Source organism: Sander lucioperca, chromosome 20, assembly GCF_008315115.2.
Source record: "Sander lucioperca isolate FBNREF2018 chromosome 20, SLUC_FBN_1.2, whole genome shotgun sequence".
NCBI lineage: Eukaryota > Metazoa > Chordata > Actinopteri > Perciformes > Percidae > Sander > Sander lucioperca.
This window is the reverse complement of record NC_050192.1, coordinates 13,648,011-13,661,145: the sequence shown is the minus strand read 5'-3', so window position 1 is coordinate 13,661,145 and position 13,135 is coordinate 13,648,011. Positions and strand designations below refer to the sequence as shown.

At 42.1% G+C, this 13,135-nt stretch overlaps 1 protein-coding gene across 7 annotated transcripts in view; it reads left to right on the top strand.

Annotated features, from left to right (window-relative positions):
- foxp2 (forkhead box P2) overlaps positions 1–13,135 on the top strand; it is a 106,439-nt gene that overhangs the window by 38,693 nt on the left and 54,611 nt on the right. For 6 of the 7 annotated variants that reach the window (XM_031284807.2, XM_031284804.2, XM_031284805.2 and 3 more), the window contains one exon: positions 4,521–4,707. The exons of the other annotated variant lie outside the window; for it this stretch is intronic. In XM_031284807.2, coding sequence (XP_031140667.1) covers positions 4,531–4,707 — 177 coding nt within the window. In that variant the 5' untranslated portion in view covers positions 4,521–4,530. The remainder of the gene's footprint in view (positions 1–4,520; positions 4,708–13,135) is intronic. 7 annotated transcript variants of the gene reach the window in all.

Here is a 13,135-nt window from a genome sequence, read left to right as displayed (position 1 = left end):
AATTTCACTCAAGCACAGAATCTGTGATTATTTTAAATGGTAACCATATCTCGACTTGATCAGAGAGCTGTGAGGAGTCAGCAGACTGTGAAATGTAATTTCTATTATTATTTTTTTTATTTTGATCTCACAAACCGAAAGAATTCCAGCCAGCCACCTGAAATGTGAACTGATAATGAACGGACATCTGGGATCACAGATTTACAGTTTAATTTTTTTTTTCTTCCTTTCTTTTTTGTCTTCCTGATGAAAATATTTTGCATATATGCACATGCGTATAAAATGAGGGGACAGATCAGTGTTCTAGATAGAGACACAGTGGAGAACATCCTCACACTGAAAATGGATAGGCCAGAGATTTTGAACGAAAACCAGTGTCAAGCCCGTTGTGTGTTAACTATGTAATATGTGTGCGTGTGTGTGTGTGTGTGTGTGTGTGTGTGTGTGTGTGTGTGTTAAATTCTCCAGTGTTCCCCAGACAGTGTTGGAGCACAGCAGACAGCTGTGTATTCCCACTAGATGGATGGCCAGTGTCATAGTGTGTGTTTACTGCACATGATAGAGCGGGAGACAGGCCAGGTAATGAGGCTACATTAAGGGCTTTTAGAGCTCACAAACAAAGATGGAGGGCTGCTTCTCTCCCCTTTAATGATAGGTGTGTGTTTAGTGTGTATGTGCAAAAGACCGAGAGAGAGTGTGTGTGTGTGTGTGTGTGTGTGTGTGTGTGTGTGTGTGTGTGTGTGTGTGTGTGTGTGCATGAGGCAATGAAAGGCTCAATTCTCCCTACACCTTTGTTGTGTCACTTCTCGGAAGAAAGAGGAGAAATTCTCCCAATCTCTGGGCCAATGCGTCGTCAGGACCCTTTATCAGATTCCGTACCTGATGGAAGAGACAGATTTGCGTAGTGCAAGATTCAAGAGTAAATGTTTGCTCAAGCTGAAGAGGAATAGCAAGCAAGGCTATGGTTGCACAAGAAATGAGACAAAAGCTGGAGTTGGTCTAAAGCTTTGCAAATAAAGTGTCTGTCTTGTGTCTATCTTTGCTTCATCAGGAAATGCCTTTCTTTCTGTTGAGCCTCCACCTTAATAGAAATGTTGGGAGCCATCAGCGATCGTTGACGACAGTAAATTTGGAGAGTGCAGAGTTATCTCGGTCTCCCACTATCTTTGCACCACCCCACAACCTAAACACTTAGTATCACTATCATCTCCTTTCCCAAAGCTATACATCTACAGAATTACCAGAGTATTACCAGGGCAATAACAGCCTTCCTCTCTGTTTCCGATCACGATAATAAGTGGTCTAGCTTTTCCCTCATTGGAAGATTATGGCTTGAGGAAATAGCATCAAATAGCGGGTGTGTTGAAATGCAGGACACCGGCAATTTATAGGATGTCAAACACACACGTACGGGCAAGCCGGCAGCCTCACTCATGCGGCATTAAAGCTGCCTGCACCGCCGCAGATCAGAGCCAGGGCCCCAGTCGATATTGTAGCTGGGGGGGTGGCGTGGCTCCTTCCGACCCAGTTGGTTTAGGACAAACTGAGCCAGGGTCAGGGCTAGTATCCCTCAGGGAGAGGGTACAGGGCATGGTGGACCTGTGGTAGGCACACACAATGTAGATACACGCATGCATATAGTCACACCCTCAGGTGCCAAGTATTGTCACTATCTGTCTTTCTTGAGTTGTGTGTGTGTGTGTGTGTGTGTGTGTGTGTGTGTGTCTCTGTCTCTCTCTCTCTCTCTCTCTCTCTCTCTCTCTCTCTCTCTCTCTCTCTCTGTGACAGGTCTATCACCCTCACAGTCAGATCCGCAGCTCAGTAGCCCGCTCATCATCGCAGCCTGGCTGTGTTTCTAATTGACATTCTAATTGGCAGATTTGAATGCCGCCTTTAGATGGCTAATTAATTTATCTCACCGCTGTCATTAAGGTTAAAGCACCATCTGATCTCTGCGAATATACTTTGCATATATCTGCATTATCATTATGTTGCAGTTAGACATATTGCACAGATTTTATTTTGGAGGAGGGTGAGAAGATTATGGCTCTGAGATCAAGCCGGGTGTTGGGCTTTTATTGTTTGTGTATGAAATTCAAATTATGCTGCATGATTTTTTTTTTTATTTATTTATTTTTTTACTCAAGCTATGATTCCTAATTTCTTATTTGTATCCATTTTTCTTTTTATTATATTAATGTTTAATACATCAGTAAATCACATTAAAAGCTAATTTGATTGGTTTGTTAATATCAAAGTAGCAATTTTCCTTGGAGTTCCATTGCATTGCATTCAGATGTTATTAAAAAAAATGTATTTCCTTATCTCATATATCTTCAAGTTTTCTGAACATCCATCGCCGGTCCAAGAAAGAAAGCAGAAAAAAAGAGAGATCCAGGCTCCATTAGAATGTTCATAAAATTGTAGTAAAGGCAATCAGACAGTCTTTCTCTGAATATTTTAAACATTGGGCATGTAAAATTTATGCCTAATTTGAATACTTATTAGCTGGCTGATCCTGGCTGCAGCCTTGAGTTTCTTATGCTGAGATTCATCACCGGATTGGATGTCACATTGTGCCAGTCTTTCCCCTCCACCACCACTTTCCTCCCTCCCTCCTACTCACTTTCCTTTTCTCTCTCTTCCACTTGCATTCTTTTCATCTGTCTCTCTCTGTCACCCACCCCGTCTGTACCTCCCCTGTCTTTTTTCTGTGTCTCTCTCCATCAGTAGTGAGCGGTGCGGTGTTTAACAGGGGCCTGTTTGTTCACAAGCGCGCCTTGTCCTGGCCTCTCCCTATTTACTTGTGTCCCGGGCAGCTGTCGCCCTGCTCTGTGTAACAGCTCAGCCCTGTTTGTTCTCCCTGCCTGGATCCTGTTTATCCTGGCTGTGGACATCCTTTAAGGCCTGTCCTGTATCTGCCCCTCGTCAAACACACACACACACACACACACACACACACACACACACGTGTATACACACTTCTATTAAAACGGTATTTACTGGCCAAAGAATAAACACAGTACCCATGTGGGCTGGGCACATATGCTCACAAAAACACATGCACACACACAATCATAATCATGACCCTCTTATGTTGCATGGATGTGGATTATCTGGCAGTGGGTTGCTCTTGCACCCTAAAACTGTGTTTTTAAATATGAAAGTGGCAAAACTAATGTTAAATAAGTAATGACATGCTACGCAACCTTTGAAAGCAAACTTCCTATATAAGGTATTGAAAGTTGCTACAGTATTTTTTTTATCCTTTAAAATGTTCGTTGTCTAAAATTTTAATTTTAAATATTAGAGACATTTTTTTTTCTAAATACAGACAGCGTAAACTCCCTGATTCTGGAGTGCATTTTGAGCCTTTGAGTGTCTTTTATTTATTGTGAGAATGTCGGCTTCTCTCTGCCCCAGTGAAGGTACAGAGCATTAAATGCAGGGGAAAATGATAAAACATTTATTACTGGAGAGAGAGGAGGTAATATGCATAATTTATGCTGTTTTTAGCACAATCATTAGTGATATTCGTGATAGGATTTTTTCCTTTTCTTTCCTCCTTTTTTCCTCTCTCTTTCACCACTTTTACATATCTAATAGATGCCGAGAGAATGAATTCAATAACTATATTTATTGTTAAAATTGTTATCTTGCATTGTAGATCTCCCACCACAAAGTCTAATTGCAGCTTGGTTTAATTGTGTGGTTTTTTAAATATCCGAAATAAATGAATATATAACGTTTGATTAAAGAATAGGGGGGAAAGGAATCAAGCCAATGAATGACATACGAGCATCGTGTCTCCATGGAAGCCTGTGTGGCAGATTTTATTTAGCCACAGCACAGATGACAAACCCATTATAGTGTTCATCACCAGCCCTGCACCATGTGATTTGGTGCCTCCTCCTCCTCCCCGGCACCAAATTTTAATTTTGCATGATTAGCTTTGCGTCATTAGCCAACTTCATTCAGATGCGACACACTAAAAGACTGACAGCTTCAACATGTCAAATATTATAGTAGTGCCCGTGCTTCTGTTTTTCTGTCTGTGTTGCCTGGCTGTCCTGAAGTGTGAGGGAGATATTAAGAATTAAGCATATGCTCATTTGAGAATGGCATATTTGTTCAAGCATATTTTTTATCTTAATTTCCTGCAAATGTATTTTTATTAATAATAATGAAGACAAAAATAATACAACTTTTTTCTTAAAGCCAGATGCTTAGATTTATGCCTTTTTAATCTTATGGATAAAAACATTTGCCACATTTAGGTACCCCTCCCATTTTTTAAATAGCACCAGGACGTGCATCTCTTTGTATTGCTTCATTTACACAATGAATGCATAATTGCTCCTCCTGCATCCCCCCTCCCTCTTCTTTAAATGCTTTAATTTGCAGAGGGGGACTGAGGGCTTGATAATGGAAGCGTTAAAAAAAAAAAAAAAAAAAAGGAGGGAAAAAGGGGGGAATTGTAACAAGAAGAGCCCTAACCGGTGCCTCTTAATCACTTCTAGGTTTTAAATCATGATGATGCAGGAGTCGGCCACAGAGACAATAAGCAACAGTTCAATGAGTCAAAATGGAATGAGCACCCTAAGCAGCAGCCAATTAGAGGCTGGCAGTAGAGATGGGAGATCAAGCGCTGGTGACACGAGCAGCGAAGTAAGCACAGTCGAGCTGCTGCATCTGCAACAACAGCAGGTAAGTTGTGTTTCTCCCCCGTCTCGTCTCTCTGCCGCTCTCTCTCTCTCTCACTCTGTTTTGCCCTCGCTCTCCCACTCTGCTCTCTGCTCAGGCAGCGCTGGGGTTTTCTACACAGACAGGAGGCACAACGAAATATGTTGTATTTTTTGTATTGTTTGTGTTTTTTAGTAAAAAAAAAAAAAAAAAAAAAAGAAGCTTGTTTATCTAATCGGCTGTTTGTGTTGTTGGTAAATTTTCTCGGTAGTTTGTTGTGCTGTCGGCATGTTTTGCCTGAAGCTGTTGCCTGTAGAGTGATGAAAATGTTTTGCAATGATGTTTTTGTTGGTTTTTTATATATATATATATATATATATATATATATATATATATGTGTGTGTGTGTTTTTACAATTTATATTTATAGAGAACTCGTTGCAGCAACGTGAGGCCATGTGAGAGAGTTAGAGAGCGTGTGTGTGTGTGTGTGTGTGTGTCAGTAAGTGTGCATGAGAGAGAGACCGAGAAAGGGAAAGAATGTGTGCGTTGGAGCATCGTACCGACCAGTTTGGGTAGTGTGTATGTGCGTGTGTGTATGTCATGGCAGCACTGTATCCACCAGAGGGCCTCCTAACTCGGCACTAGTTGGAGGCTCACACACAGATGCAGGCGCTCTAATCACAGTACCAACAGCGGCAGAGGAACCTTTTGACCGGGACACTTTGGAAAGACTAATTTGCATGCAGTCTCTCTGTCTCACTTTCCCTCAACTAGACTGTCACTTAGATTTTTTAGACCACGCTTTGAGATCATTCCCTCTATGACTCACTTGATAATATTGTTCCCTTCTGTTGGTTATTCATTGTTTTGTTTTAACAGAATTATTTTGGGTTAAAGGCACCACCAACTAATATATCTGTTGCTCCGTTTTCAATCTGTTTAACTTTTCCTTCTTCATATCCATGTTGTATTGTACTGGCTCTATTCTTCTCAGTCAGAGCAAGTTGTGTGGTGAATAAACTGCAGGGGGGGTGTAAGGGGTAGTGGTTGGGGGGCAGGAGTTGTGAAAGTCAGTCGCCAGCAGAGTAAAGGAGTCAAGTGTCTCTCGTGTCTTTTCACTGTGAATGATGGCTTTGACAGTTTGCCAAAAGAGCAGTGGGAGATGAGGTCAGAGGGCCACGCTTTGGGGTGGATGGGGGACACCGCCGCAGGTTGGTAATGATGCGTGCTATCCTTTTTGTTTGATGGAAATTTTTGTGTGTGTGTGTGTGTGTGTGTGTGTGTGTGTGTGTGTGTGTGTGTGTGTGTGTGTGTGTGCGTTTGGAGGCAGCTGAAAGCCTGTGGTCAGTTTGGTTAGGGCAATACAATAGATGCGACTTGTTTCTGTGTGTCTGCATCTGTATGTGTGCAGAGAGGGGGTATTTGCTGTAGCAAAATGCCCCCAAACGCCACCTCCTTCACCCCACCCCATTCCAACTCAACACCCATCCTCCATCCACAGCACAACCCCAGTGGTCCTGCTGGTGGCTGCAGTGGCATCATAGCGCTGTGGCCTAACCCCCCATTTATCACCCTCTTCCTACACACACACACACACACACACACATACACACACGCACGCACACACACACACACACACACACACACACACACACACACACACACACACACACACACACACCTGATTGGGGTCAATTCTCTCCCTTTCTCAGTCATCACTCTTTTACATTTGAAGGTGTTGGGTATAGGACTGCTTTCTATCTGTGTTGATACTCTCTGCAGATAGAGGGTAAAATAGAAAGAGATAGAGACCACGATAAGAAAATACTGTTCAACTGTTGTACCATAGGACACCACTGTCATGCATTACATTGCGCTAGAAAGAAGCGATAATTTGTTTGTTTTTTACATTTTTAATATTGCAATTTTTTTTTAATTGTATCTTAATGAAATTGCCTACATCTAAACACTTAGAGTTATATGATCCAACATTCCTAAGATTAGTCTAACTAACATAAGCAGAGAAATGTGAATATGTGTATGTAAATGTTAACTCAACGAAGCTGAGCCGTAAAAAAAAAAAAAAAAAGGCTCTGAGAGAGAAAAGCGACGTAAGCATAAAGTGTCTAGTTAAGTCTCTGAGATGGACGTATGGCTAAGAGCTCGTAGGGTTGGGGGGGGGGTCGTATGACAGTGTGTGCCTTGTAAAGAGGCCAGCCCAAGCCTTCTCCCAACCCAGAGACAGACACATTGAAATGAGCAGTCCAGCTAACAGGTCTCTGGAGGCTTTTTAAAACAGGGCCCCTGTGCTGTTAACTTCACACACACTTCCTGTGGCGTGCTCACACTGCATCTCTTTGGAGAGAGAGCGCAGTCCGACGAAAGATGAAGGGGTTTTTTTATGCATTTGTTAGCACAGAGCTGTGCTATTTTGCAGTTGTTAGTGTGCTCATCTGCAGAAGGGGATGTTGGCAGGTGTGTATAAGTGAATGACAGTGTGCAAGTGTGTGTATGAAGCATGCATTTGTGTGGTCATTTATGCATGCGTCCATCCATGTTTGCACTTTTCTTTCTTTTTTGCACCTGTGTGCAGCTCAGAAATTCCACTCCATGTCTGCTCTGAGTCCATTTTGAAGGAAGGCTGTTGGGTGTAATTTTCCACCCATATTTGGAATGACATTGAGTGGTCCAGTGGGTATAGAAGCTCCAGTCTCTCATCACGCTGCTGGGGGGATGATTAATAATAAGCACTGATGAATTCTCCACTGTCCCTGTGGGTTCTGCCATTACCTAGCAGCTCCAAAATACCACCTGCAGCTATAATTAGAAAAGCAGCATCTTAAGGTCTCGTTGCCTCAGATTCGGCCAAAGGCTTATAGGACACAGATCAGGACTGATTTACACAGGAGCAATTTTTCCATATTCAAATATTGATAGTTGAGTTTTTTTCCTCAAGACAAAGAATGCACTTGTTTTTTATTTTATTTCATTGCAAATCCTGTATACAATCTGTATTGTTGTTTATACAGGTATTGTGTTCAATGGGAAAGACACACACTCGGTTATCCATGTATCTGAATAATAACCGTTGTGTCACAATTGAATTTCCAGCCCCCTAATTTCTGTCAGGGTTTCATCACCCCATTCCCAAGGTTGTCTAAATAGACCTAATTTGATTTGAGATCACAGATTAGATACCCACTGTATCTGATTGCAATTTGCCAGCTCTGATGCCGATATGTATCAGAGCAAATGATAAATGTTGCTCAGCCCTAATTACTATGCTAAAATGATCACTTTAAAAGCTCCCATGTTAAAAAAAAAAATGTGTTGAGTTCACATTACCAATCAATTTATCATTGGCTGTAGTCATCTCTTGTAGTTTTAATATTATATGCTGCTATGTATGTACATGAGAGCTATGCATTGATCTTTGGATCTATAGCATATTGTCCCATAATGAGGCTGTTAGTTGATTACAGTGGTCTGTAGACTTAATCCTGCCAGGGTTATCAGTTGGATTGATGAGCCAATACTCAGGACAACTGCCGCCCCTCTAGATGGTCTCACTACCGTACGGAGTGTATTGATATTCAGAGCAAGATGGAGGCTCCGGCTCATCTATTGTGGCCGGGTCAGTCGTTTTAACCGAAGACCTCTGGATAGCTATGGGGACAAACTTCTGTCACTACAACCTACTACTCATCCAGATCACTGACTCATTAAACTCAGCCACGGAAAATGGTTGCTTTAGAGATTCAAATCTTTTGTCCCAAATTATACATTTTGCTTTTAGTTGTTTATACCTGTCATTTCATGAAACTTTTTTTTATGTTTTACTTTTTATTTGCATGTGAAATGTTTGTTTGTGAGGAGTGTAATTTATTTACTTTTACACTAAAATGCAGTTTACAAGAGACTTGTAGAGGTTGACATGTTGGTAAACTGGTTAGGTATGCATTTCAGTGTTTTCCTCAGGCACATGATGCAGCAAAATGCAAACTATCCAAACTCATTTAAATGACTGCAGCATTTTGACATAAATTACAATAAGTGCACCAAGGTGCCATCTTACTTCCAGGCTACCCCTGTCGCTACACTAGAGCTAGGCAGTGGTCCAACTTGAGAGTGACAGCAATTAACCTGCCTTCCTAGCTGTTTAGCTGGAGGAAATAGAAGGGATGAGAAATCTGACAGCAAGTGATGGGTAATATTTAGGGTTTAGGGGCAAATGAAATTCTCCCCAAAATGAAAGTCATTAGGGAGAAAGTTACCCCACAGACAAAGTGTGTGTGTGTGTGTGTGTGTGTGTGTGTGTGTGTGTGTGTGTGTGTGTGTGTGTGTGTGTGTGTGTGTGTGTGTGTGTGTGTGTGTGTGTGTGCGCGCGCACGCGCTAATTTGACAGACGTGAGCTCACCTCCCTCTTATAACAACTCAAGTTTGTTGTTTAGTGTAGTTAAATACTTAAATACTGACACACAATGTTTACCATCACCTCTCACAAACAAGCCTCAGCCTCAAGCATCTTTCTCTCTTTGCCCTTCACCTGCCTCTCTGTCTTTCTCTCCATACTGTATTTGAGAAGACACACACACACACACACACACACACACACGCACACACACACCTAAGATGCAAATCTGGGCTTTGCCCTTGAGCATAATTTAAAGGCCTAATCACCCAGACTATCCCTTTGGATGGAAAAGGGAAGGAGGGAGGGAGGATGGTGTCTCTCATTTGCACCCTTACACAAAGGAGCTCATTAGGTTTATCTTTCAGGCCTGAGATTGCCCCACTCAACTGTGTAAATAAGACACTGGCCCTGGCCTGATGCATCAATCACCTCTCAGGACAGGAGACAGACCTCTGCAGAAATATGAACGATTTCATAAAGGAGCCTTTTGTTAACCGTCATCATCCATGTGAAGATAAGGGTTTTCTGTAAAGGCTAGAGAAGCATTAGGGAAGCAGCATGTACTGTATGTCTTTGTAAAATTATTTCCCCTTTCAGTGAAAAGACAGCTCTTCCCTGGCAATCCTTGTGTCTGACTTATTTACAATGAAAGCCATCCTTCTTTTTTATTTCAAGCCTGGCTATCGGCAGACAGTCCCTACAGGATAGTACATACAGGCCTGTGATATATAGGCCTGTAGTTTCCCCCTTTGCGATGACACTAAAGATATAGGGTGTGAATGACAGCATAGCTACTGTTTGCTCACCCTTCCCCAGACAAAACACAGTATTATTCTATTATCTATCGAGACGCAACTTCTTCCTCCTCCTCTACCTTTTTTTTCCCTTGAAACGTGGGCTGTCCATCTATGTTTAAGACACATTACATGCAGTCTTCTGGAATGTACAGTGGCGCTTTCCCAGTAACTCCATTTCGCACAGGAGTCCCCTGAGAGCATGGCCAAATGTCAAGCTGCAAGGCTTGAAAGAGAGACGAAGAGAAAGGGACCGAGCGAGCGAGCAATGTAGGAATTGAGAAGAGAGGATGAGAGATATAGACAGAGTGAAATGTGCTCGAAATAAACACTTATGGCTATTTTATGCTCAAGCAATTGGGAGCTGTGGAGTAGGAAGTGTGGTCTACAGGTCAAGGGGCAGCACAGGTTGAAAAAGACACATCACAGTGTGTGTGTGTGTGTGTGTGTGTGTGTGTGTGTGTGTGTTTACAGGATATTAGATCAATGCCACAGAGGTCACTTGCTGTGAGAAGCTTCTTTTTTTTGGCTCATATGACATTATATTTAAAGTAAAACAGAAACCACATGTACATTCACATTTTCATATATTTTAATAGTGAATGCAAATAATGGAAGCCAGTTGCCATCATTAAATCTGGATCAGGCCTTTTGTTTGACCTGACACATTCTTTCCTGTGTAGCGCATTAGCCCAGTGATAAATGAACTGGGTCAGGGTTAACCACCTCAGTGTAAATAAGAGGCAGCCATTCAGTAACACCAATAGTCCTGCAGTCTCCAGCCAACCTAGTGCAGGCCAGGATCAATGGCCACTTCACAACTCATTTCCTTTTACGCCTCCCTAACTGCCCCGCTCCAGCTCTGGGAAATAAATGGCACTGGATCTATAAGGCCACTCACACAAACACATATACAGGCATGCATACACACTCATACAAACACACACTCGCACATAGGCACATACCATGAGTGGACTGAGCAATTGCTCCAGCTCAATACTCTCCGCAATAATTTATTTGCAAACTGCCTTGGTGGTGAATGGTGTATCATCTTTCGTGGCCTCACAATCGAAAACAGGCATTCTGTCATTGTTTGTTGCCACTCCCCTGTCATTGGCTTAAACAGAGTACCAGTCGTTAATATGGTGGGGTGGAGTGTTACTGTCACCCGCAGCCTGAAAATACACATGTAAATGGCCCTGTTTTCCTCTAATGTGGAGTTAACAGGAGGATAGAGAAAACACGTGTGGAGGGGGGGTGCTTTCCAATGCATACAAGGTAACGCAATGCTGTCTGCTTTTTCTGTAAATGGTTCCCTTCCCCCCAAAAAAGGCAAGTGGCTTATAGTCATTTGATAGGCCACGACACCGCTATCCATTTAACAGAGCTTAAAAATCCTACATATGCATATGCCGGGCTGTCTTAAGCTGACAACCAAAAGACAGGATTTGCTAGAAGGCAGCTTTGGAGTGTTGTGAATTTAACAAGCATGTCTAGTATTACAGTTCCTCTCCGCTTTAGCCATGAATAGTAACAAATCAGACTCTGAAACGCATGCCTGATGGTTTGTTGTGTGTATCCCCCTCCCCTTCTCTAACTAATATTAAAATGACTTTGAATCTGGTTAAGAAGATGACTAGCAAAAAGTAGTAGCATCTTTAATGTCACCGGTGCTCTCTTTCTCTAAGGCGACCAAAATCTCAGCTAACAGATTCCAGCTATCAGCACAGTTTTTTTTTGTTGTTGTACTGGTTAACACTCTCCGATCACCTTCATTCCTGACCCATTTTCGAATATATAAATGGCTGCATCCTTCTCCCATGTTGTTTGTAGTTGTAACACTACCAGGCTGCAAGGGGAGATGCTCTTTACGCATTGCCTTCAAACACTGTATACATATGTAAGAGAGCCTCTTCACAGCTTTTCATACAAATGCAGTAAATAAGCTCAGGCCGTGGGGAATTGAAGGCTTCAAACAGACGAACTGACTGACATGTCACTTAGCGCTGGCTTTGGCTCTCTTCACTGCAGGCTTTAGAGCTGAAGCTGCTGGGTTTTATTGTGTATCAGCCAAGGTCAGGCCCTCACTTTGCTGTCATCATTTACAACTTAATAATAATATCACACATTATTTGCTATATGTTTAAATGTAGGGAATTAGAGCAAACAGTTTGGCATAAGGAGAGGTGATTTATGAATAAAACTAAATCCACTTCCAATCAAGTCCTTTTGGAGGATACACTGAACATTTGTTTTGGGAAGATACAGAGAATAAGATGTACTCTAGCAGGAGGTTAATGATGGAAGTCACACTAGGAATCCACTGCAGCAGAGATAGACAGGCCCACCTCTCTCCAGCCTATGGTCCCGCTCAAACAGCCTGCCATTCCTCATCAAGACCTAACCACTGCTTATTTACCCACACTGTGGGACTTAACTCGCCCGAATTGATCAGTGATAGCACTGAAAAGCTGCTTGTTCCACCCTGATAAAAGTGACGCCCATGAGCATATGCAGAACATGCTTTGTGGGCTAGGCGCAGCACTTCAAGCTTGACTAGACACTAAGCTGATATTGGTTTCACGCTTGAGTCCATGGTGCAAAATCTTCCAATTGAAACCCAGAGATTTGATTGTTTCTGCGTATGCATTTATCAGAAGTTTACATGATAAATATACATTAGCCTGGTGGCTTGGCCATGCGTGGTATTGTTTCAGCGATACTATTCTTCATGCATTCCTTTCCACCTGTTTGGACTTCATCATCCAATTCGGTGTGAACCCTGAAAATCATAATTTGCACATAACCTCAAATGGATTTATTGGACTTTTGTGCATCGTTAGTCCTTCCTAGAATTTTTGTCACAGAGAGGAAATACTTCTTTGTTGGCACAAGTTTGAAATGTGTGAGGAGAGATTCCCTCTCAAAATCACTGAAAACTGCATGTTTTTCTTTTCACTCTTTCCATATTCTTTATGTTAATGTGTGTGCTAATAGGCTTGTGTGTGTACCATGACATATTTCTCCCAGTCAAAAGTTGTGGTCCCTACAATATGTGTAAAATAACCCCCATCCCCCTCTTGGCTTAGTCCTGACTTAATTTTGTAATGCCTTCACTGCAGTCCTAAATTATATGTCATTTATCTTTCATACAAATTTCAACCAGAGGTTTTATTTTCTTAATAGCCACTGTAATTGTTCTGTCCTTGTACGGAGTGCTATGAAGGGAGTGATTCTGCTTT